Raw genomic sequence first — 26,216 nt, forward strand, 5'->3', positions numbered from 1 at the left:
ACAAGTGCATCAGTTCAAGGTGCAGAGGTGCAGAAAAACACACTAGAGTGAAGTAAAGATCGTAGTGCCAGAAGTGACCACATAGAACAGGACTCCAACCCTGTAGGGTAACCTGTTCAGCAAACAAACACACAATCCTGCCAAGTACAAAACTAGCACTGAAATCACATTTGCCTAATCAGAATCAGACAAAACAATCCTGCCAAATACAAAACTAACGTGATCGCATTAGCCTAACTAGGTACATTGAGCTAAACTAGAGGCTAGGGAGGGGTGGGGAGAGGTGCAGCCTGAAGAGATCAGTCTTTAGTCTGCGCTTGAAGGTAGTCAGATTCTCTGCCGTTCTGACCACCAAGGTCATTCCACCAGCGAGGGGCCAGGACAGACAGCAGACGCGAATGGGAAGTACAGATACGAAGAGGGGGAGGTGCCAAGCGTCCAGAGGTGGCAGAACGGAGAGGTCTGGCTGGTGTGTAGGGTCTGATGATTCTCTGGATGTATCCTGGTGCTGACCCCTTAGCTGCCTGGTATGCAAGCACCAAAGTCTTAAATTTGATGCGAGCCATAACAGGCAGCCAGTGGAGGTCAGTGAGCAGGGGGGTGACATGGGAATGTCTGGGGAGGTTGTAGACCAGACAAGCTGCAGCATTCTGGATGAGCTGCAGGGGTCTGATGGCGGATGCTGGCAGACCAGCCAGCAGCGAGTTTCAGTAGTCCAGGCAGGACAGGACCATCGCTTGAACCAGGAGCTGGGTTGCGTAGGTGGTGAGGAAGGGACGGATTCTCCCAATGTTGTACAGGAAGAACCTGCACGTTCGACTCACCAGCGCGATGTTCTGGGAGAGGGACAGTCTGTTGTCCATCACCACTCCAAGGTTTTTTGCGGTGGGTGATGATGACACCACGGTGTCCCCTAGGGAAATAGAAAAGTCAAGGAGGTTAGAGGATGGAGCAGGGATGAAGATCATCTCTGTCTTACCTGGGTTCAGCTTAAGATGGTGGTTATCCATCCAGCTCTGGATGTCCCTCAGGCGAGCAGAGATGCGAGCGGAGACCTGTGTGTCAGAGGGGGGGAAGGAGAGAAAGAGTTCGGTGTCATCGGCATAACAATGATAAGACAGACCATGGGCAGAGATTACAGGACCAAGAGATTGGGTGTACAGGGAGAACAGGAGGGGACCAAGGACTGAGCCCTGGGGAACTCCTGTGGCAAGGGGGCGAGGTGCCGATACTGCACCGGCCCAGGCAACATGGAAGGAGTGACCGGAGAGTTAGGACTCAATCCAGTCTAGTGCTGTGCCACAGATCCCCATAGCTGCCAGGGAGGACAGGAGGATGGGGTTGTCGACTGTGTCAAAGGCAGCAGAAAGGTCTAGGAGTACCAGGACGGTCGAACGGGAGGCTGCTTGTGCGGCGTGAAGCGACTCACTGACTGAGAGGAGTGCAGTCTCTGTCGAGTGGCCAGGTCTGAAGCCGGACTGGTGGGGGTCTAGGAGGTTGTTCAGCAAGAGAAAAGAGGAGAGTTAGTTAGAAGCAGCTCGTTCACTGCTTCTTCAGCAGTGGGGTGATGTGGGCCAGCTTGAAGGAAGAGGGGAAACATCCAGAAGACAAGGAGGAGTTCACAAGGGAGGTGACAAACGGGAGGATGTCAGGTGTGATAGTCTGGAGGAGAGAGGAAGGGATAGGGTCAAGAGCACAGGTGGTAGGGCGGTGGGAGAGTAGGAGCTGGGAAACATCAGAGTCAGTGAGGGGAGAGAAAGTGGAGAAACAAGGGGAGGGAACAGAGAGGGGGGAGTGGGGAAGGGTGGCGGTGGACATGAAGGAGCTGCAGATGTCTGCAATCTTCTCATCAAAGAAAACCGCAAAGTCATCTGCAGCAAGGGAGGACTGAGGTGGGGGAGGAGGAGTGCTGAGGTGAGAAGAGAAAATGGAGAACAGTTTATGAGGGTTAGAGGCAGATTTATGAATTTTTGTTTGATAATTCATTTTAGCAAAGGTTACAGCAATAGAAAATGCAGCTAGCAGAGACTGGTAGGCAGACAGGTCAGATTGAGCCATGGATTTCCTCCACTTCCTCTCTGCTGCACGTAGGCTGGCCCGGATGGTTCGGAGGGGGTCAAACATCCACGGACTGGGAGGGGACGAGCGTGCCGGCCTGGAGACTAGAGGACAGAGAGAGTCAAGTGCTGAGGAGAGCGAGGAAGACAGAGCGGAGGATGCAGTCAGTGGGAAGGTTGGAGAAGGATTCAAGAGGGGGGAGTGAAGCAGTGACACTAGAAGCGAGAGAGGAGGGAGAGAGGGAGCGGAGGTTACGGCGGACCATGACAGTAGGAGTGGATGAAGGGGAGGGAGGGAGGGGAGCAAGAGGGAGGGAGAAGGAAATGAAATGGTGGTCAGACTGGTGCAGAGGGGTCACCGTGGGATCGGAGGAGGAGCAATCCCTCAGGATGACCAGGTCTAGGAGGTGCATAAAGCAAGTAAAAGACATGAAAATAGGATGTAATAACACAGCGAAAGACTGAATTTTAGTGAATATATGCATTTTTATAAAAGGTTTAAAAAGAATAATTATGACAATGATGGTCAAACAAAAAAGTAACAAGGTGGGCAACCCAGCAGACTGACCAACCTCTTGTTACGTCCTCTGCCTCTGCTGGTCTGGGTAGTGCAGGTGGAGGTAATTACCAAACTGCCTAATCGCTTGATTGCCTCCACCTGCCTGTGGCCCAATATAAGCCCAGTAGTATGAGGCAGGGGACAGTTTCTTTTGGGGCTTTTGCGTTTGTGGTTTGGGTAGAGAGTCTTTCTTTGAGATCTTCTTTCATCTTTCTTTTGTGTGTGGTTTGTGGTTTGATTTGTGGTTTTGGGTTTGTAGTTTTGGGTTTGTAGTTTTTGTGAAGATCGTTTTGTTTGAACTTTGTGGGTTTTCCTTCGTTTAGTTTGTGATTTGTTTGTTATTCTAATAAATGTCTGGGTTTGTGTTTTTAAATCAGCTTTTTGATTGTGTTTTTGGGTAATTGGACTTGTTATGGCTTTTCGAGCCAGGCCGTAACACCGCTACACTCATTTTAACAGGAAAAATTAGGATTTTAGTTTTTCTTTCCATGGAGAAATGTAGGTGTGGTGTGGGGATGGCTGGTTTAAGCAGCCACACCTGCCCTGGGTCAAGCTAATTAGACCTGGCCAATTGGATAATTGGTTAAGAATTAGATAATTGGCCAGGCTAATTGGACCCAGGAACAGGAGTGGCTGCACCTGTGCGTAGTGAGGTAATCACTGCGCACAGGTTAAATCTGCCATCCCCACCCACACCAGGAGCTCTCTGTCATGACAGGGTTTTTACATCTGCTCATTTGGCGTTACCATCTTGCCAAACCCTCGTGGAATAAATGTGGACTGTTTTAACATCATCTCCCTGTGTCTCTGTGCTGGAGGGCCCCAAAGAAAGCCACTTCGGTGGCCTGTGGCAGGCGTGTTTGCCACAGTAGGTTCTACAACAAGACATTTGTTAATAGTGCAACATTTAACAAAATATAAGACTTCTATGGGTTCATAGTGAAACATTTAACACACAAAGCCAGTGCTGTGTGTTAAAGTAATAAACTGGAAGATTTTCATTAAAATAAATGTCTGTTAAGTCACTATCAATTGCCGAATTAGGTAACACAATGGCGATTGAGCCTATTATTATATTAATTTATATTATTATTATTATTATTATAAATTATGATTAAAGAACTGGGTGTCTGTGGCGACATTCCCGGGAAAAAATCACAAGCGGCGCATAGTTAGTGACGCGTTTTCCATCACCCATCAGTGGTTGGTTCGCCAGAGAGGGTAGACGGAGCTAACGCAACAGGCTTGCTCTTCAACTCACTTGTGTGTGAGCGGCGTACTGTTTTTTCCGGTGTCTGCTAGCATTACAATAACAGAGAAAGGGGGGGTTATGGAACCCTAAAATGTTTTTGTGTAACATGAGAGGTCATATTATTTGTTGATGTAGATTTCATATTACATTGGATGACAATGCAACGTTACTAAATTACATAGCCTAGCTATTTGCACAGCTAACGCTAGCTACCGGACCATGTCAAGAAAGGCAACATTAGTTCAGGCAAAGTTGCGCACAGTAGCCATCTCTCATATCAGGTAACGTTGCGTTAGCTAGCTAGCTAATGTAATTAACACAATCTAATGTCAGCTAACAATTAGAAAAAACGCTAGCTAATGCTACCGACTGGTACCGACCTCGCAAAACGTCTCTAAAATGCAATGCTACCTTGTTGCAACGTTGCAATGTAGCTAACTAAAGGTCAGTTTAGATTAATGATTCGCAACGAGACTGGATGCAACTTGCAAAATTCCAAGACGTCTGATTGTAAATGTTCTAACTGCACTTGGCGATTTGACAAGGTGGGTCTTTTGAGACCCCAGGCAACGGCTTCAGACGCTCTGCAACTAACCAGTTCACACCGCAGCACTTTTCTCTGCAACATTCTAAAACCGTTTTGTCTCGTTGCGAATCATTGATCTGAACTGGCCTTAACGTTACCGTTATTTACATTTCCATCAAGTTCATCAATATATTATAGGCTAATGATCGGAATAAAGCCGTCTTTACACAGAGCATTAACGCGGGGTATAGGTGGTGCAGAGCTGGAACTGATTTCTGTATAAAGATGTCAAGTCAGAGAAAAGTAAATAAAAGAATACAGCAGTATGGAATAGCGTTGTTATTATTTTATTACGCTTCTTCATATGTTCAGCCTTGCCCTTTTTTGGTGAAATCTCCTTTGTTTTTATTTTATTATTCTTTTTCTGATTGCTAATTTAACACCCAGCTCAGCTTTATTCTCGAACAGTTTAGCTAGCAAAACCAGAAACACCAGGGGTAACATTTTGCAGGGCAGTTGTTTCGAAAAAATATCACAGAACAATCATTCATGAGAAAGACTGTTTATTGTGCACGAAATACATAATTGCACGAGCCACAGCGAATACCGCAAATTCTTCTCTGCAGTGTAAAGATTTTCATACCGGGCAAAAGGTGGATAAAGAACGTCTGTGGAAATTGATCATCACTAATTCTACCCCAGGTCTGCTACAGCATTTTAACCCAGCTCGGCAGTGTAAAGACAGCTTAAGTTAGGCTAATGTTAGACAATGAATGTGTATGTACATAACGTTACTTTTATAACAACCATTTTTTATTCAGTAAATAGTGTGATGGTTGGCGTGGCCCAGGTGCAAACTGACTGACGTCACACAGGCGACACTGGTTGGATCCGGTTGGATCTCTGGGAAGTGAGGTGCAAAAACACACCTGCAATTACTGCTTTTCGCCATTGGTACCGCCAAAGAGAACGAAATGGAAATCTTCGAGATTGTAACTTTAACAGTGAAATCTTACCAGAGGGTCTGTCCCAGGTGGAGCAGCAGTGGCAGACTGGGGAGGAGTGCTCTGTTTGGTGGGGGTACTGGGGACAGGCCTCAGGGCTGCAGGGTGGGTGGGTGATTTACTTGATGGTGCTGCAGAATGATGGGCCGTTGGGTCCCTGTCGTCCACATCTTCAAATCCCTCATCCTCCACGTGCAGCTCTTCCTCCTGAGGAGTCCAAGCTGGTCCCGCAGCACTCAGACTGAGAACGCGGCCACTCCCCCCGTTCAGCTCTCCTGCAGCGCACTGACGCACAGCACGCGCATTATTCCGCTCGCCGCACTGTTCATCATACCGTTGCATCTTTCCAATGATTAGCATAAGCATCGTACCGACGGACGTTACCAATTCAGCTGATTTAATCAATTAATCAGCTTTTAATGTACACTATTCGCTATTACTCAGAGGAGGTCTCAGATACTTGGCAGATAACAATCTGTGTGCTTCGTCACAATGCTTAATGGATGAGCTACAATAGCTTTTATATTTACACCCAAAAATCCTACGTATGGAAAAATAAATATGTATAGCCACTTAGCAGACATTATAAATACATCACATTGCGTCACATTTTTCTTTAAAATAAAGGTGGCTAACATTTCAGCTAATAACCGTTCCAGCTGAGTTATTGTCAAGGACAACTTAAATTCAACAAGCTAACTTGAGCAGTAGGCATTTTATCCTCATTATCCTTATTCACCACGACGGCAAAGGTGAACTTTCACCACAAAGAAATACTTGCTAAAATACTTACGGATCAGTGGACATCGAATACTTGTATCGCTGCAAAATACATAATGAAAAAATTCATAAAATTTTGACACTAGCTTTACGGAGCTGTACTCACAGCCTTCCCGGAAGTCTTGTTCAACTTTACCGCCGTCGAACTGTAATGACGTCATTGGGTAAAGAAAAGCTGAGCACCGATTGGCCAGGCCAGTGAAAGGAAAATGAAGAAAAGGCTGCAGACTACACGTTTCCGAAGAAGTTCAGTGCAGTTATTTGACATGAAGCACGAACTGTTTAATACTTCATCACAACTACAGTCCTTTCTAAAACGATAGTGCTTTTAAGAAAATGGGCCCTACGTAAATATTGACCATATAGTTTAAAACTACGGTGAGGATCTATTGAGCTCGTGCTGAGAGCCTCCAAAAGTCTGTCTATGGTTTTCGGCCTTGGTAACAAATGCAGTCTTGTTTCAGAACACATCGTGCTACAGTTTGTGTCATAGACATATTGGGATGGCAGGTATGCCATCCGGGGGCATGTCCCATACCTATACAGCACAGAGAGTTTCAGGGTTTGCAGGGTTTCCCACAGAAATAACCACAACAGCCACAGACACTCAGCCCTTAAAAATATTAAATTCTGTACATTCTGACCCCATTTCAACAGACAGATTTCATAAACAACTTCACATGTCCACACAATGAAGCCCCAAACTAAGGGGATTTTGTGTTTACTCCTTTTTCTTCTTCTCATTATTATTTTCCTTCCGCCTATCCGACTTACAACATGTCTCCCCATTGAACATTTTACCGACACAGGCCAAATCTTCACCTACACGACCCAATCAAAAACTCGTATACACACGCAAAATACCCATACCTTTTTACTCTGAAACATTTCCAGTTTAAACAGCTAGTCTGCCTGTGGCCTAGTGGGCAAGGTCCCAGTTTTGGCAAGTGACTTGAAAGAATTGAGGAAATATTGGGTAGCATTACTTTGGAATACATCTTATTTCATTTCGTTGAGGCAAGATAGCCTATATTGTTTGTAGTACAGTAACTTGGCGTCATTTTGATATCAATAGTTTTAATGGCAGGCCTATATTTTGGCAGTCTGAATGAGTTATAGACGGTGTATGTCTTGTATGTGTGAGTAACTTGGCATTTTTGTACGTTGAAAACGTGTTTTTTATGAGATATACATAGACGCCGCATTGGCCTTTGGGTCGTACGTCGACTTCGAGTCGTTTTTATATTCAATGGTTTATGGTCTACGTGGAGTACAAAAAAAAGTTTTATCTCCAGTTACTTAGAATCTCGATAGTTAGGCTATAATCGCTGCTAGACGCTCAAGAGAGGAGTGTGTATCAACGGTTTACATGAACTGAATTACTTACGTGGTGGAAAATAATTAATTGTCATAAGGAATTGCCACAGTTAATTTTTACCTGGCAAGCTGGCTAGAAAGTAATAAATGCATTGCTAGCTAACTTGAGTAGGATTGTAAGCATCAAATAACCTTGATTGTAAGACTAGGTTTGCTTGTTAGCTACCTACCAATGTTTTCTTGCCTGTCGTGTTTTGATTTTGAACGAATTAAACTGAACATAACCACAATCATTTTAACCTGAAAAGCTGGCTAGAAAGTAATTACTGTATTATTAACTTTAGCTGAAACGTTTTTCATTAGAACAAGCTTGATTTCTTGTTATTTGCTTGCTAGCTAACATGAGTAGGATTGCAAGCATCATTTATCATTTATGAAGGCTAGCTTTGCTTCCCACGCGAGCGCGCGATCAAAGCACAGAAACCACGCGAGCGTCTCTTACCCGCAGCTCCTCTGCAGAGGAGAGAGAAGCTTGTCACTCAAATGCAGATGAATGAGACGTACATGATAACCAGTACAACTTCCGGCAGCTGTGTTTACGTTCGGATACTCTGCGATACTAGAGGGGGTTGAAGTCCCTCTGCAAGCTCCTCAGTGTCACAGTTAAAGGTCAGGTTAGGTCATGTGGGCCTATCAGAGTCATGCTGATTTCTCTCAGAACGTACACCTCAGGCAACATATTCCGTGTGTAAATTATATTTCAGTTAATATTTCATACTTATTTAGGAGTTAGAGTTACAGCATCCACTTTGGGGGTTTCAGATGTCTTCTTCAACACAATATCTTTAAACAGTGTTTAGGAGAGGAAGCTTGTTGGTATCTGGGGCCATTTTGTGGTTGATTATGAGACTTGTTGACCTCAAAATGCAACTAAACTCAAACTGTGATCACTGGGCTCTTCTTCCTCCCTCATCATCTTCCTCACTGTGTGGGGGTACCACATGTGTCCCAACTCTGCCACCTTGTTTGAGAGGAAGGTTGCTGACATCTGCAATTCTTTCAAGATTGAGTCCTCAGACACATTAGGCAATCCTCTCCCCAGACAACCCTCCCCCTCTCCCCACTCCCCCCAATCACACAGACGAGACAAACAGCAGGAGGACTCGGTGACTCAAGCATGATGTCAGAGGAAAGGGAATATTCACACTGCATTTTGCTCCAGAGCTGAACCTCTCCGGGGTCAAACACCTATCATCTGGAGGCCTGGATGGGTGACCTCGCTCTTCTGAACCATGTATTAAGTTAATATACACGGGCAGTCTATTTTACCATAGTTTAATACCACAGGCAATAATCTGCCCAAACACTGATTATTTGCTTTGACAGATTCCCCATTAGCTCCCTATTGCCATTTAGCTCATCTTTAACTATTGATAGCAAACTAGTCAGTGGAGGACGGGCACTTTCTCTGTGGACTGGTTCCACCTATGATGTTTTCACACTGGGAATCTTCTTATAATCATTGTTGCAGTCTCCTTTTTTTACCCCTCTTGCTCTTAGTTTTGGCTGACAGTGAAACATGACCTCTGCTGACCTCATCTGGACACAGATATGTACTGCATCAGCCAAGACAGGGCAGCCGACAGCAGGACATATCATACAGACATAGAGACTTAAACATTAAAACCAGGAGAGGCGAGTTTAAGGTTATTCATCCGTGCAGTTTATTTATTTAATTAGTGGCCTCTCATTGCTCTCCTACATTCTGTTCTGTCTTGTAGGAGGGTATAGTTAAATGACAAAAGCCACACATTAACACAGACAGTGGTGGTATGGTCATTGGCCACAGGTGTCTCTCTCACCTAGAGGTCCAGGTACCACAAACATCTGACCACCAACTCATCCTCCATATCTGAGTGATTACACACCTTTAAATCCCCACACGCTGATTCCCCAGGTTGTCACTGCAAAAGAGAACTCACTTAACTGTCTGATTAAATAAAGATTATTAGATTTTCAAAAGGGATAAGATGAGAACATCTATATTACGGCATTGGGGCAATAGAGTGTGGAGTGAAATTGGGACAGTTGGGGCAATATCGCTGTGACTGGGAATGGGAGATGCAGACAGGACGTGTTGGTGTTGTTAAGGTTTTGCATATTTTAACCACTAGGTGTCAGTAAAAATCCCAGTACAGTGAACATGTGGAAATGCTGGCCATTGGGACAAAACCAGGCTTCTGTTGGCAAGCTCAGTATTAAAGCAGGTCAAGAGAATGTGTCCCATGAAATGCTGCAAATAATGATCAGAATAAACAAGAGTAGCGCTGTCTTCTAGCTTTATTGGGCTGGAACGGCAGGAGTAGCGAGTCGAACCGGGCGAGCGCGCGTAGAATGTTGAGCACGGAATTGAATATAAACCGCCAGAGATGCCGGAGTGTTCACTGAGAGAATTAATTGAGGGGAACGACTATAAAATAAAAGGGGGAAAGTACGATCTGTGAGGATAAAGAGATATGCCCAGAGGGATGGGACGGGGAGGGATTCTTAGAACTGCAATTAATTTAAATTTGGTTTAATTTTAAGAAACTTAGTTTCCCCCGGTGGTCTCCCACCCAAAGCCCACACTTGTGTAGCTTCAGCCATTCAGCAGGAGCAGGGTGCAGGGTGGTATGGCTGCTGTTATGTTTCTCTTCCTCTATTTCAGTGTCATAAATCTGCAAACAATCTAAAATTGTGTACTATACCTATCCCTGCATATTTTCAAATGAATGAACAAATACATTAATGTAGAATAGAAATAAAAGGAAATGAGAGAGCAAAGTTCAATCAGTCTTTCAGCTTTATTAAAAAATATCTTATTGACACACAGCTGTTAAAAATACAGGTATTGCTTAAGAAGGCTAAGAAATACATTGTGAGCATTTTAGCAAAATATAATATTTCATTTTTATAAAATCTTGTCTATGAAAAGCAGTATAATTCTCCAAGATCTAGCATCAATATATATATATATATAAAAGTAGTTAAAAAAATATTTTTTGTTAAAAAAAATTAAACTAATTTGAGAAATAATGAAAGCAGTATGAAATAAGTAGTACTGAAATAGTTTTGAATAGTAACAAAGCAGCCAGCGGAGACTTACTGCCTTGTTCATCTTCTGCTCAGATGGAAAGATGAACAAACTCATCAGCTATGTGCAATAAAAGCATATTTAAAAATGTGATCTTGCAAATGAGCATGTTGGGATGCTGGATAAGTGCTGTCTGGCTACCCTTCCATGTGTCAATCAGAGAGCCAACATGGACAGCTCTGACCTGCACATGATGAACACAGCAGCCAAAACTGAAATGGTTTGATGTAAATACAAACAAATCTAAAGCAAAAGCTTACACAGGCTAAAGCACAGTTTTCATTTTTACATTCCAAAATGTTGATGCATTCATTTCATATTGAAGTGGCCAGTACTGACTTGATGTAGTTTGAGCTGTACATCATCATCTTGGTCAGAAAAAGTAACTGTCTCATTGTGTCAGTGAATGCAAGCTATTGTTCTCAATGTATACAAGTACCAGCATTTCCAGTGTCCTAATTTATGAATGTGCTAAGGAGTCCACAGTAAATAATTTTGGGTGAATTATAAATTCATGAATAACTGATCTAGTGGGATATGGTTTTATGACATTAAAACATTTTGCTTGAGATGTGTAGGATAAAGGAGTCCATGTAAGTTCTTCTATCCAAACTTGTGGGTGGACACTTCCAAAGTTAAAACTGTCAATCTCACAGTGCTCCTCCTCTTTCAGGAGGCTACTCCCCTACATCATCATAGTCCATCCCACTGGGAGCTGGAGGGGTTTCAGCCAGAACACTCTCCCCTACAGGGATGGATCAGGAGACAGACAGACACAGTCAGGGAAAGGCTCATTTTCACCAAATACCTGCTGTGATCTTGTAATTCTATACTGAAAGAAAAAGTTACAATCAAAATATTTTCATAGGGTCATGTCTACACTAAAATGTCTACTTTCAGAAAAGTTTGCAGGTGGAATGGAATGTGCATATTCTCATAATTGCCCATGAAGCAATCTGAATTCCAAAAACCAGTATATAAAATATAATGGGATGGATTGATGAATTTTTATTAAACCATAAAAGCTTGTAGTTATTCATGTTATACAGAGTGATTCACTTTGTATAGACTCACCCACTTGAATCCAGTCCAGAGCCAGGACATCATCATAATTCTCCTCTGTGTCTGTCACATGATCCCCTGTAACAAACCACACAGACAGGAAGTAGCCCATGGCAATGATTTTCACAAATTACACAGACAGGAAGTACAAATGACATAGTCCGGAAGTAACGATTTTTAACACAGGATAGTGTCTTAATCTATAAAATTCATTAAATAGAATAATAAACATCATAATCTAAAATATAAATATTACATTAATAATGAATAAATCACATGATTGCAGCCAGAGACACAGAAAAGCACCAGAGCAGAACACAGTGAATTCAGTGACAGACATTGTGTTTCACTCCAACATTCTGTCTGTAAAGAGAAACTCAACCTGGAAAAGTGTCTGGGCCCGGCTGCATAGTGATGACATCATCATAGTGCTCTGGTGCATCTCCCTCCACCAGCTCCCCTTAAACAGACAGAGAGAAGCAGCAGCAGTGCTGGTTAAACTGGGCACACTGGTTATAGTGCTCATGATAGCTATATTGGTTTTGGTGGTTATACTGGTTACAATAATTATCGGGGCAACAACTTTAAAAGTAATTTCCATGTCTAAGACTGGACAACAAAACAAGTCAACTGCAAGAAATGTTCTATGTAATGAAATAATTCCATTAATGCGCATGTTTTATTCATCTAAAAAGGCCAAGGGAGATTGGAAAATTAACACGAAAAACTAAGTACAGAATATAATAATGAATGCAATTAAATGTATTCATGAGGATACTGAAAAAATATTGAATCATCCCACCAACCAATCAAAACACTCACCTGCCACACTGTTTCGATGCTTATCCACTGGGATGACATCATCATAGTTCTCCGGTGTGTCCTTCATCACCAGGTCCCCTGAAAGCAAGGAGACTTCTGGGAACTTGTGGCTGAATCTCAGGACTGTCACACAGCAGGACAGTGGGGCCCTTCAGAGCAGCACTGAATAACACTTCAGCTAGCTGTGTTTGCACACTGCAGTCACGGCTGCCTGACGGTGTGGGGACAGTCTAACTGACCCCATATTTAAACCTTGGTATGTGGGTGCTGGGGAATCCACACCACTGAGTCCCACAGGAACCAACCCGACCCGGTGGTAACAGAGAGACAGAACACAGAGGAGCGCAGCTCCACCTGCTGGAGGACGTCTGTAACTACCTAGAAATCTACGAGGCCTGAAGAGCACTATTTCAGTGCTCCTGAGGGGTAGAAGTAGCGGATTAACAGTCTATCCCCACGTACCCATAACGGCTATTTTAATAAATATATGTCATGATTAAACACCATATCTACAATATGATTATATTACAGACATTTACCAGACACTCTTATTCAGCTTTTTCATTACATAGTATCCATTTATACAGCTGGATGTATTGTGAAGCAATTCAGATTAAGTACCTTGCAGTGTCCTTTCAGGGAAATTGAACCTGCAAACTTGAGCCCAGTTCTCTCACCATTTTACTACACAGCTGTCCTGTTCAAAGCCAGTGATCCTGTTACACAAGCCACCAAAACTCTGAGGAGCACTCAGGAGTTCCACCCCTCCCAAAATCACCCTGGAGCCACAGCACCACCACCTACACCCACTGAGAGCTCCACAGAGCTCCGCCCCCTTACCTGAGAGGGAGTGTCCCTCGCCGTCCTCCACGTCTTCATACCCAGAGGGCGGATCCTCTGATAGGCCACTCCCTGTGGACAGGAGAGAGGGTGTGTCCCAACCCCGCCCACACCACACATGCTCTGAGGAGGTCTTCTACAGAGTGTTTAAGACTTTACTGTGAAGCACGAGGAGGACAGATCTGATTCACTCACCCCACCGGGGGGCGCTGTAGGTTCCTCCTCTAGCTAGTTTGTACTCGATCTCCTCGTAGACGGCTTCGTGCAGAGGGGCGTGGTCCCATTCAGACAGGGCTGTGTGAGCAGAGACAGAGAATCACAGAGTCAAAGTCTCCTCTCAGAGAGAACATTTCTCTCTGCATGAGCAGCAGAGTTACAGCACACAGCTACCGTCATACACCAGCCACCTGTCAGAGACCAGGGCCCTGTAGGACTGCTGATCTGAGATCAGTCCAACCTTTTATCACATAACGGATAACTGATTCAGGCAGACTGCAGGAATGTGATCGACCACAGGGGGCACTGGTGCACAAAAAGACAAGGTCAGCATGCCAACCAAATCCCTCCCTCGGGAACACTGCAGCCAATCACGCATCACCCGGTTGTCTCCTTGCTTTCAGGGCAGCTGGTGATGGAGGACTCGGCCCCACACTGCGGGGCCCACCCACACGCACTGGCGCAGGGTCTTAACTGGGCGAGCCTCCCATCAGCCCCCATTCAGAGCTGCGTGGTTAACCCACTGAGCTGATCACTGGAGAGGCTTCTTCAGTCACACTCGGCGTGTGATGGCGGTTCACCCAGCGCCCGTCCGCCCCCTACCTCTCTTCAGCGCTCTGTTCTGGAACAGCAGAACACCCAGCACTGCCAGCAGCAGGAACAACAGCGCCCCCATCACCAGGAAGGCCACTGCTGGGATAGACGGGCTGGGCGGAGCCTCCTTTGATCCGGGCACTGGCTGTTTGAACACAACTGCAAAACGGGGAAGGCAAGGGGTTGGGCTTCAGCAGAGAACATGGCACACTGCCTCAACTCTACTTACACTGACCACTCAGCTGTGTTTCCACCTACAGTACTGTACTTATACAGCCAGCCATCCAGCGACCTATTAAAGCAGAGCAACTGTCTGCATTAAGCAAACTGAGTCATTCCACAAGATACCCACTACAACATAAAAAGGTGGCCTGAGAGCAAGTGCATGGTTAACTTTCCAGCGAGTAAACTTCAGTTAAGCCTGTGCTATCTGTACTAGAACGTGGGTGTTCTCTCTTTTCTGTTCAAGGACATTGGCTATTTAAATTAAGCAAACTGCTAGCTTGGTACCAGCATTCAGCAAGCTTAGAGAGCCACATCATGTTTATTGTTAGATAGAAACCTATAGGATTACATTCAGTCTTAAAGCATTAATGCAGAGGTACTGTTGCCAACAGGCAAAAAACTGCAAGAAGCAGTTGTGTGTTAACACTCAAATACTGAGTGTTACTTAGCAACCTACCCAGGCAAACAGCCACCACCATTTATATGGTAGAAATGCAAAACAGAGCATTCATGGAAAAGCTAGTCCCAACAGCTGAAATTAGTCGTGAGGTCCTCTTTTCACTGTGTAAATGACTCCTTGGGCAACTTTACCTGGCTGTGATTTTGGTTGTGTAGTCATTGCAGGAGTACCTAAAACAACAAAATTAAAATTAATTAAAATGCATTGTTTTCTTTATTGGGCATGAGAAAGGGTTTGTGTGATTGACAGGGCTCTGAGCTCAGCCTCAGGTTTTATCTCCCAAACTCTCTCCTACACCATCCAGAGGAGTCCGTACCTGCAGTGGAGCTGGACTCAGATAAAGGAACTGTAAAATAAAAATGAAGAGATTTGTTATTTATTCATTCAGTAGTTCCACTTCCTGTTCTTGCCCACTGATATTGGCTGTGACCCTGATGATGTCACATCCTCTCTGCTCGTTCCACTTCTGTAAGCTGCGCAGGATACGAGCTTCTGTTAAAAAAAATGTAGTTCCAACGCATCATGTTTTTTACTTGCATTATTAGTGAGCGCATGAATAAAGTAATCATCGAGCTGTAATGCTGGGTGGATCTATAAGCTGCTCCTGGGGTTTAGAGTGTGTGTTTCTGTCAGGGCTCCAGTGATTAATCTTCTCAGAAGCTGGCAGTCAGCCTGAGGTGATCTGGAGTCGCAGGCTCACCTGTGCAGGTGACCCCAGCCTGGTTCTGGTGTGGGCAGCGGCTGTGCTGGTGTGGGCAGTCCCACAGGTGCATCTCAGTGCCCCTGCAGTTCACCTCAGTCACCCAGGGGTCGTCCTTCCCCGTCCCAAATGTAGCATTAGTATGAGCCTTTCCTGCTGACTCACAGCCCAGCTGTCTGCACACTACCTGGACGTCCATCGCGTCCCAGGAGTCTCCACACACCTTCCGCCAGGAGTCCCCGTGGAACACCTCCAGCCTCCCAGAACACCTGCCTTCACCCCCCACCAGCCGGAGGGGCCAGTGACCTAGAGCAGGAGACACAGATGAGCTGAGCAGCCTCATTACGTTTAGCATCTCCTACAGACACACCTCCATTAACACTATGACTGACCTCATTACATTTAGCATCTCCTACAGACACATCTCCACTAACACTACGACTGACCTCATTACGTTTAGCATCTCCTACAGACACATCTCCACTAACACCATGACTGACCTCATTACGTTTAGCATCTCCTACAGACACATCTCCATTAACACTATGACTGACCTCATTACATTTAGCATCTCCTACAGACACATCTCCACTAACACTATGACTGACCTCATTACGTTTAGCATCTCCTACAGACACATCTCCACTAACACCATGACTGACCTCATTACGTTTAGCATCTCCTACAGACACATCTCCATTAACACTATGACTGACCTCATTACGTTTAACATCTCCTACAGACACATCTCCACTAACACTATGACTGACCTCATTACGTTTAGCATCTCCTACAGACACATCTCCATTAACACTATGACTGACCTCATTACGTTTAGCATCTCCTACAGACACATCTCCATTAACACTATGACTGACCTCATTACGTTTAGCATCTCCTACAGACACATCTCCACTAACACTATGACTGACCTCATTACGTTTAGCATCTCCTACAGACACATCTCCATTAACACTATGACTGACCTCATTACGTTTAGCATCTCCTACACTACAGACACATCTCCATTAACACTATGACTGATCTCATTATGTTTAGCATCTCCTACAGACACATCTCCACTAACACTATGACTGACCTCATTACGTTTAGCATCTCCTACAGACACATCTCCATTAACACTATGACTGACCTCATTACGTTTAGCATCTCCTACACTACAGACACATCTCCATTACCACTATGACTGACCTCATTACGTTTAGCATCTCCCACAGACACATCTGCCCTAATATTATGGCAGACCTCACGTAATGCTTTCTGTTTTGCCAAAGCAGAGTGGATTTGTGGCTGTGGATACAGCCTGCTCAACATTTGCATTACGTTCAGTAGACACTCTCATCCAGACCGGCTTACCACAGGATTCAACCAAAAAAACGTACTTGTGCAAGCTCTCTGATTTACTTCTGAGGAACATGAAAATTTGCTTCGTGGAACTTGATCATCCTCTTTCCCTTTGATGTGAAGAGAAATAAATAAATAAACGAACTACAAATTTTGAAAAATTTTAAAACACAAAGACAGAAACAGGTTCATTCCATGTCAGAAACAAACTGCACTACTTAGAGCTTCAAAAAATCTCATTCATGGGGTTACACTAAAAACCTTTTAAAAATTCACAATAGTCCATAGTTTTACCAATTTAATGTTGCAAAAATTAATAAGCTGACTTATATATTTACCAGTTTAGGGAAAATTAGCTTCATTAATGATTTCATATCATCCTCCCCATCTGTGTAAATGAGTCAGTTCTACTTGAAGGTTTAATTCTATTGTTTCTAACAGAAGTACCAGGGCCAGCCCTAGGAGTTTGGCAGCTGTAAGCAAATCTTTCAGAGTGGGGGGGGGGCGGCAGCTGTTGGATTCCGTCGAGCGGGCGGCAGGGGGCATTGGGGGGGGGGGGGGTTCACTTTGTAAAATCCTTCATGCATTGTTGTGAAATGTTCGGGTGCCATTCTGTTTAAAATTGATACCACTAATTCTGCGATAGGTGATGAATAACGTAACTGCAAAAATAACGTTATTTACCTTAGATAAACACTGAATCGTGCGCCCCCCACCCCCAGCCCCCCCCCACCACCCCCCCTCCCGTGGCCGTGTGGCCCCCCCTTGCGGTTGTGGCCCTAAACAACCGCATAGACCATTTATGCCACGGGCCAGCCCTGAGAAGTACTAAAGTCTGCAGTAAGGAGAGTTTTATGCTGCTGTTCCCAATAGGAGCGATACTGTGTTTGCAGTGAGGTTTATTATACTGGTCCTAACAGGAGTATAAAGTCTGCAGTAGAGTGAGGTTTACCTGAGCAGGTAAGTGAAGCCACGCTGGTTTGCCCGCAGGTATTATTACCCCAAGGCTTTGATTCGCACTGCCACAGAGTGGAGTCATGTCGGCGACATCTGAAATGATCCAGCCAGTTTGGAGCTGATTCCAGTCTTGACCGTGTGTTAGACACAAATCCGCTCTTCCCACAGTTCAGCTCCTGACATATGAGAGCAGCCGTGTCTCTAGTCATTTTACTGAAGCACACGTTGCCCCAGGTGCCATTGTAGAAAACTTCCAAATTCCCAGAACAGCCATCGGTCAGTCTCATCTCCTTGAATTCTACAACAACAATGTTAGAAATCTCTTAGTGACAAAATGGTTTAAAAATAAACATAACCTTAAAATCTTGTCCCAGAAATTACAGAGGATAGAAAGGTAAATGTATCGGATGCAGGTATAAGTCAGGATGAAAAGCTGTGTTCTGTTAGCCACTGCTCTCCAGAGATAAATCTCATCACTTTGAACACCTGAAATTCCTCACCAATCAGGTATCATGTATTCACACCAAATTAGTGTCAGTGCAAAAGCAAGAACTTTAGATGCTCCACTGAGCTCCAGACCTGAACACACGACCCCCACGTCCTCCTTGTGTCCACAGTCAGTTTGTCCCCATCCGGCTGTGGGACAGTCCCACAGGGACGTCTCATTCCCCACACAGCCCACCTCATCCAGCCAGACAGGTCCATTTCCTGGCCCAAAGAAGGAGGGTACCGGGGCACTGAGGGCCGTCCCACACTGGAGCTGCCTGCACACCACCTGAGCATCCTCCAGGTCCCAGGAGTCATCACAAACTGTCCCCCAGGAGCCCCTGTGGAACACCTCCAACCGTCCCGCACAGTCCCCCCCTCCCCCCACCAGCCTGAGAGACCTGTGATCTGAGAGAGAGAGAGAGAGAGAGAGAGAGGGAGAGAGAGGGAGAGAGAGAGAAACAGAGAGAGAGAGGGAGAGAAAAAGGGAGAGAGGGGGAGAGAGAGAGGGGGTGAGAAAGATAGAGAGAAGTTATCTGAGTTGTTACACAAGCTCTGTCTGTTTTAAATACTCTGATTCCTAATACTTTTAAAAAATCCTTTAGGTTGAGTATACAATTTCCCCCCATGTCAAACAAGCAGCTAGAAACTGCAGAGAAACTTCATTAGTAACCTGTACTCACTGGAACAGACGATGGACACCTGTTCCCTGGAGCTGCAGGTGAGTTTGTGTGGTGTGCTGCAGTTCCCCAGATGAGCCTCTCTCCCGGAGCACTGAACCCCCATCAGACACTCCCCACTGTCCCCCGTCCCAGACGGAGAGGAGCTGTAGACCTGCACTGCAGAGCCACAGCCCAGCTGCCTGCAGGCCACCGAGGCCTCACTGAAGCTCCAGGGCCCCACCACTCTGCTCCAAGTCTGTTGGTAGTACACCTCCACCTGGCCCTCACACGCACCCTCTCCAGCCAGCCGCACCGTCCCGTCCAGAGCTGAGAGGGCAGAGCCTGAGGATCCCAAGTGTATGAGGGTTAGGATTAGACTCCTCTGATAAACCCAAGTGTATTAGGGTTAGGGTTAGACTCCTCTGATAAATCCAAGTGTATTAGGGTTAGGGTTAGACTCTGATAAACCCAAGTGTATTAGGGTTAGGGTTAGGGTTAGTGTTAGGGTTAGACTCCTCTGATAAACCCAAGTGTATTAGGGTTGGACTCCTCTGATAAACCCAAGTGTATTAGTGTTAGGATTAGACTCCTCTGATAAATCCAAGTGTATTAGGGTTAGGGTTAGACTCCTCTAATAAACCCAAGTGTATTAGTTTTAGGGTTAGACTCCTCTGATAAATCCAAGTGTATTAGGGTTAGGGTTAGGCTCCTCTGATAAACCCAAGTGTATTAGGGTTAGACTCCTCTGATAAACCCAAGTGTATTAGGGTTAGGGTTAGACTCCTCTGATAAACCCAAGTGTATTAGGGTTAGACTCCTCTGTTAAACCCAAGTGTATTATGGTTAGGGTTAGACTCTGTTAAACCCAAGTGTATTAGGGTTAGACTCCTCTAATAAACCCAAGTGTATTAGTTTTAGGGTTAGACTCCTCTGATAAATCCAAGTGTATAAGGGTTAGGGTTAGACTCCTCTGATAAACCCAAGTGTATTAGGGTTAGGGTTAGACTCCTCTGTTAAACCCAAGTGTATTAGGGTTAGGGTTAGACTCCTCTGTTAAACCCAAGTGTATTAGGGATAGGGTTAGACTCCTCTGATAAACCCAAGTGTATTAGGGTTAGACTCCTCTGATAAACCCAAGTGTATTAGGGTTAGGGTTAGACTCCTCTGATAAACCCAAGTGTATTAGGGTTAGGGTTAGGCTCCTCTGTTAAACCCAAGTGTATTAGGGTTAGACTCCTCTGATAAACCCAAGTGTATTAGGGTTAGGGTTAGACTCCTCTGATAAACCCAAGTGTATTAGGGTTAGGGTTAGACTCCTCTGTTAAACCCAAGTGTATTAGGGTTAGGGTTAGGCTCCTCTGTTAAACTCACACCCTCTCTTAATTTACGGCAGGCAGAGACATGCCGGGCTGCCGCCTCTATTGCGATTTCCTCTTCCCCAGAATTTTTATTTATTTATTTGGTTCCGATAGGTACTGATTAGTCTGTTCAGTGAATTTGGGAAAATATTGGTTTCTGATTGGGAGGTACTTGGGGCAGGAAAGCAGGAAGTGGGCCTCTGTCTCCACCTGCCAGATTGCAATGAGCACACAGCCTGTTCTCTTTTGCCAGACAGGTCTTTTTGTGGCAAACAATTTTGATGGCAAGGTTGTGGTCGTTCGCTGAGTCTGTACATTGTTAATGTGCGCCTTTGCTTTTGGTTTTTAACTCTAGTGAGATATTCTGACAGGGAGCAATCTTGGCCTAGAGCACAATACATTTCCAGTTTATTGTTTAATTTCTTCATGCTGTCAATGTATAGTTTTTGTTGATTTTTGTCAAAATTTCTAGATGAAGTGGGTGTGATATTTTTTGTTGTTGATATTTTGTAAAAATGTTCTTTTGATGGCCAGTTGTCCCAGGGGAACTCTGGGTCTGGGTAGAGCTGGTTACTCTTCTCTCTCTCTCTCCCTCTCTCTCTCTCTCTCTCTCTCTCTCATTCAATTTCAATTTCAAAGTGCTTTATTGGCATGAAAAATATAGGCACTTGTGTTGCCAAAGCAGTGGTTACAACATGCAACTATATACAATGAATCTGAGAATGTGAATTTGTTATATAAAAAATATAAAAATATATACAAAAATATCAGTAAGTGATGTTAGGTGTGTGTGTGTGTCTGACTATCTGTGTGTTGTGCGCATGAGTGAATATTATGTGTCTGCTTGTACGCGTGTATGCTGTGTGTAAATGTGTGCATGAGGTGGTCACACATTGTCCCTCAGAGTATGGCAAGAGAACACAAATTGTGCTGCTAGTATGCAGCAACCTTTTTCCTCTCCTAATAAGTAGGGTAATCTATCATCATTGGGTATATCATTGAATTGGGGACATTTCTGGATCATTTTTTGGTAGAATTTTTGGCGAATTTGGTCAAATTTTGTGCATTCCATTAGGAAGTGTTTTTCAGTTTCAATTTGGTTGCATCTGCATTGTTGGCACAATCTTTTTTCTTCTGGCAACCATGATTTTCTGTGCAGGCCAGTTTCTATGATTTCTCTCTCTCTCTCTCTCTCTCTCTCTCTCTCTTTCTCCCTCAGCGCAGTAAATGTGTGCTAAATTGTGCCATGTACACAGTACAGAGAGCAGGACTCCTCACCAGAGCAGATGACTCCAGCATCCCGTCCATGTGAGAGCACAGCTCGGCTCCATGAGGAAACAGCGCACTGTGAGAGGCGTGTCTCGTTCCCATGGCAATCAAACACATCGGCTCTGATTGGCTCACTCCCCTCTCCAAACCAGGCCCGTCCTGGCACTGCCACTGCAGTCCCACACTTCAGCTGCTGACAGAGGACATTGGAGGCTCTCCTGTCCCAGCATGCATCACACACTGTCCCCCAGGTACCCAGGTGCTGCAGCTCCACTCGACCAGAGCAGTTATCAGGGCCGTCAGCCAGCCTGGACTCGGTGTACCCTACACACAGCACAGTGGGGTTAGCATCTGACCAACACTGAGATAATAAAGGAGACTTACGGAGGAGGCAGAATACATACATACAAACACACACACACACACATACATACAAACATACACATACACACTCACACACATGCATGCACACATACACACTCACACACACATGCACATACAAACACACACATACGCAAACATGCACACACAGAAACAGACTCATGCATACACACACACATATGCATACGCACACACTCACGCACACATACATACACATGCACACACATGCATGCAGACACACACACAAACACACACACACCTACACACACTCACACACACAATCATACACACACACACAATCACACACGCACACTCAGGCACACAGACACATGCATACACACACATGCACACATGTACATACGACAAATCACACACACATGCACACACACACACACACACACACACACACACACACAAACACACACACACACACACACACACACACACACACCCACACACACTCATATATATACACACACACACACACACACACCCAGAGCAGCAGCCAGAGTACTTACCCACACACATCGCTCAGAGCATATCACTCCTGTTCTTAAATCATTGCATTGGCTCCAGGGTTGAATTTAAAGTGTTGCTAACTGCTTACAAAGCATTGCATGGCTTTGGACCGTCATATTTGCAGGATTTGATTGAACCTTATGTTCCCTGTCGTACCCTGCGTTCAGCTACTGCTGAACTTTTAGTGGTTCCTCATTGCCGATTAAAAACAGTTGGGGGAAGAGCTTTTAGCTGCACTGCGCCGTGCCTCTGGAATTCAATCCCAAGCCATATCAGAGGTGCAGCTACAATTGGTTCTTTTAAATCATATCTTAAGACTTATTTGTTCTTATGTGCCTATTCCTCTTAGTTTTGACTTCTTATGTTATTTATTTATTTATATTTATTTATTTATTTTGTAAAGCATCCTGGAATGTACGCATGAAGAGTGCTACATAAGAGCTTATTGTATTGTATTGTACACCCATACACACACAGGCTACACAGTTTAAACTCACACAGACGCTGGGAGATCATACAAACTCCACACAGATAAAACTCACACAGACACTGGGAGATCATGCAAACTCCACACAGATTAAACTCACAAAGACACTGGGAGATCATACAAACTCCACACAGATTAAACTCACAGACACTGGGAGATCATGCAAACTCCACACAGATTAAACTCACAGACACTGGGAGATCATACAAACTCCACACAGATTAAACTCACACAGACACTGGAAGATCATACAAACTCCACACAGATTAAACTCACACAGACACTGGGAGATCATACAAACTCCACACAGATTAAACTCACAAAGACACTGGGAGATCATACAAACTCCACACAGATTAAACTCACAGACACTGGGAGATCATGCAAACTCCACACAGATTAAACTCACACAGACACTGGGAGATGCCGCTGCTCAGAAATGCCTGTATGTGAATTCCTGCAGCTCACAGGAAGGTTGTGTGCTCCCTCTTCCTGTGTGTCTATGGTACATATGGTGTGCTTCCCCTATCACAGGGCTATGGGCTGCACATCCCCGCCCTCTATAGTGTTCACTGCATTTTACAGATTATATCTGCATCACAATACCCAGCATTACAGCCCCTGACATGTAACATTTCACAGTATTATGAATGAATATCTTGATCTTCTTAAATATAAATGCTTACAATCTGTTTAGGACTATATTAACCCAGTGTCACTGAAACACACAGTATACAAATGACTCTTACCAGAACACACTAGTCCCACATCGTTTCCATGGGAGCAGGGTTGATTCTGTGAGGGTGCTTTGGGACAGAAGTAAATGTGAGATTCTTTGCCTGAACACTGAATCTCCTCTGCCCACACCTGGCCCTCCCCCTGGCCAAACGCAGCTGCCCCCCGCAGCTCTTTAGGAACTCCACAGTCCAGCTCCCTGCACACAACCTCTGCGTCCCGCTGGTCAAAGTCAGCATCACACACCGTGCCCCAGGAGCTCCCATGATGCATCTCTACTCTACCAGAGCACAGGTCAGACCCGCCCACCAGCCTGACCTTTCGAGGGGCTGGAGCTAAACAGGGAATAAAGAGAGAAGCATCGGCAACGACTGGCACCTTATTCCAGAGACAACAGTGAGCACAGCTGCATGAATACAGGACTGCACGGCTATTATACATGGAATACAGCAGTGTGATATGAGCCAATCTCACGTCCACGGCAGCGTAAGATGAGCCAATCCCGTATAAACTGCAGCGTGTGATGAGCCAATCACATGTAAATTCTGCTACAGACTTAAACTTTAAAAGAATAAACATTCTGATAGCGTCAGAAAAAGAGAAATACATCAGCAACACAAAGATTCTGCTGTGACTGCGTAAGTGTTGAATTAGTTCAGTGAAAGGAGCAATACAGTAATTTACTTCATAACACCACATTTTAAAATGTAGTACTATGTTTTAGTTATGTAATAATATATGCATTTATGAAACTAATATATCCTCATTTAAATCCAAAGTCCTGTGTTGGTATAAGAACATTGGTAAGAGCTGAATAACACTGAGTCCTACCTGAGCAGATCACTCCAGCATCCTCTCCATGATTACAGTAATGTTTACCCCATCCTGGTGACCAACACTCCTTCAGTGTGGATTCTGATCCCCCGCAGGACACATCACTCATCCATATTCTCCCAGACCCTGGGTCAAAGTGAGCACCTCCTGGTGCTTCTACAGCATCTCCACAGCCCAGCTGTCTACACACCACCCCAGCATCTCTCATATCCCAGTCATCATCACACACTGTCCCCCACTCTTCCTGATGGTAAACCTCCACTCTCCCAGCACAGGGGCTGCCTCCATTCACCAACCTCACATCCTCACTGCCTGAGAGCGAGAGAAAAAAAAAGGGGGTGGGGAGGGGAGGGGGAGGGAGTTTGAGTTTTAATAAACCTTTATTTCACAATACATACAGTCATTCGGCAACAACAAAAGCAGCTAAAATAAAGAAATCACCATATCAAAATGAACAACAATACCAAGACACAAAAAAACAAACAGATTAAATAGGGAAAAGGAAAAGAGAAATAGAAGTCGAAGAAAGCAATGGAACGCAAGCTTCTACAAAAATAAACCTATGACCATTTGTGACACCCTCATCTTAGTATGTTGGTAAATATTAAATCTCCACCCGCTAGACTACACTCAGCCTCCCCATGGCACCACCTATCCTGAAAAACCCCCAGGTCCTGTATCCTACTATTGTACTCAAAGTCAATAGAAACTTGACCTGAAGGAGGCACTGGAACCACCTATCAATCCACAACATGAGAGACAGAGCAACCTCCACTACAGCAGAGTTATGCAGCTATTGCTGCAACACCAAGGACCCTGGCCAGTTCTGAGATGGGAGAAATACGGAAACTCCTCAGCATAATCAGCAGAATAATTGGCAGTATATTGGCAAGTATAAATGTATATGTATAATTAATATTCTACAATTATATTTTAATTATTGATTAAATATAATTTAATCAATAATTAAATTAGTTGATAGTTTGTCATTATGCCCCATTCCATGCAATTTATTGTTCATGTAATGAGATGACTTGCAATTATCAGTTGGACCAATCAGGGCATTTGTTCTTCAATATATGGGCTGAAGAGCACAAATCCAGATTTTATCAGTAGCATAAAATATATAGATATTTTAATCCTCCAGGAGACATGGTGCATAGAGATGTATCAACCTACTGTCCCTTAGGCTACAGAGAAATAGCATTGCCATCCCTCAAGCACAGCAATGTCCAGCATGCCAGATGTTCTGGGGGCATTATAATATGGTACAAGCAGGAGCTTGCAGGCTCAATGAAAATAATCAAAATAGCAGACTTGCATATCTGGCTAAAAATAAGGAATGTCACATCCCTCCAAATCTCACCTATTCCTATGTACAGCATATATACACCCTCTGAATCTCTTTATTACTCAGAGGGCATGTTCCTAAATCTCTACACGGAAATCTGCAACTCCCAGGCCCAGGGGAAGGTACTCCTGTGTGGAGATTCTAACTCCAGGACAGGTAAACAACTTGACTTTAGTCCTTGGGAAATTGGGAATTTGTCACATATTTGGAGCAACTAATCCATGTCACTCAATAAATTTATCCTTGCAAAAGAATTATGACAGAG

General features: G+C 44.5%; 2 protein-coding genes and 1 long non-coding RNA gene across 13 annotated transcripts in view; all 3 read right to left on the reverse strand.

Moving 5' to 3' along the window:
• Positions 1-26,216, reverse strand: part of LOC118219585 (scavenger receptor cysteine-rich type 1 protein M130-like) — an 80,778-nt gene that overhangs the window by 49,359 nt on the left and 5,203 nt on the right. The window contains exons 2-3 of the mRNA XM_035402865.1: positions 24,598-24,912; positions 23,781-23,837 (exon numbers count right to left, since the gene is read on the reverse strand). Coding sequence (XP_035258756.1) covers positions 23,781-23,837; positions 24,598-24,912 — 372 coding nt within the window. The remainder of the gene's footprint in view (positions 1-23,780; positions 23,838-24,597; positions 24,913-26,216) is intronic.
• LOC118219674 lies at positions 890-6,369 on the reverse strand. Of its 11 annotated transcripts, XR_004763804.1 has the most exons (4): positions 6,192-6,369; positions 5,411-5,683; positions 2,002-2,162; positions 1,630-1,662 (listed from the first exon to the last, which is right to left on the reverse strand). It is a non-coding gene; the product is annotated as an uncharacterized LOC118219674 (long non-coding RNA). The 11 variants fall into 11 exon arrangements; XR_004763809.1 differs by lacking the exons at positions 1,630-1,662; positions 2,002-2,162 and adding an exon at positions 890-913 and having other exon boundaries at positions 6,192-6,333; XR_004763807.1 differs by lacking the exons at positions 1,630-1,662; positions 2,002-2,162 and adding an exon at positions 1,015-1,055 and having other exon boundaries at positions 6,192-6,333.
• Positions 10,320-15,946, reverse strand: LOC118219631 (antigen WC1.1-like). Its single transcript, XM_035402959.1, has 10 exons — positions 15,548-15,946; positions 15,164-15,193; positions 14,979-15,017; positions 14,172-14,321; positions 13,548-13,646; positions 13,353-13,424; positions 12,513-12,590; positions 12,073-12,150; positions 11,703-11,768; positions 10,320-11,373 (listed from the first exon to the last, which is right to left on the reverse strand). Exons 1-10 carry the CDS (start codon positions 15,900-15,902, stop codon positions 11,306-11,308), a joined length of 1,035 nt encoding a protein of 344 aa, XP_035258850.1. The 5' UTR covers positions 15,903-15,946; the 3' UTR covers positions 10,320-11,305.

Source organism: Anguilla anguilla, chromosome 2, assembly GCF_013347855.1.
Source record: "Anguilla anguilla isolate fAngAng1 chromosome 2, fAngAng1.pri, whole genome shotgun sequence".
NCBI classification, from domain to species: domain Eukaryota; kingdom Metazoa; phylum Chordata; class Actinopteri; order Anguilliformes; family Anguillidae; genus Anguilla; species Anguilla anguilla.

Excerpts from the sequence above, each read along its gene's own strand:
- LOC118219631 (XM_035402959.1), bottom strand. The coding sequence starts at position 15,902 with ATGCTAAACGTAATGAGGCTGCTCAGCTCATCTGTGTCTCCTGCTCTA. Across the intron at positions 12,591-13,352 it reads CGAGGGACACTCCCTCTCAG|GGGACCTGGTGATGAAGGAC; the intron begins GTAAGGGGGCGG and ends CCTTGCTTTCAG. Across the intron at positions 11,374-11,702 it reads TCTGGACTGGATTCAAGTGG|GGGAGAGTGTTCTGGCTGAA; the intron begins GTGAGTCTATAC and ends CCATCCCTGTAG.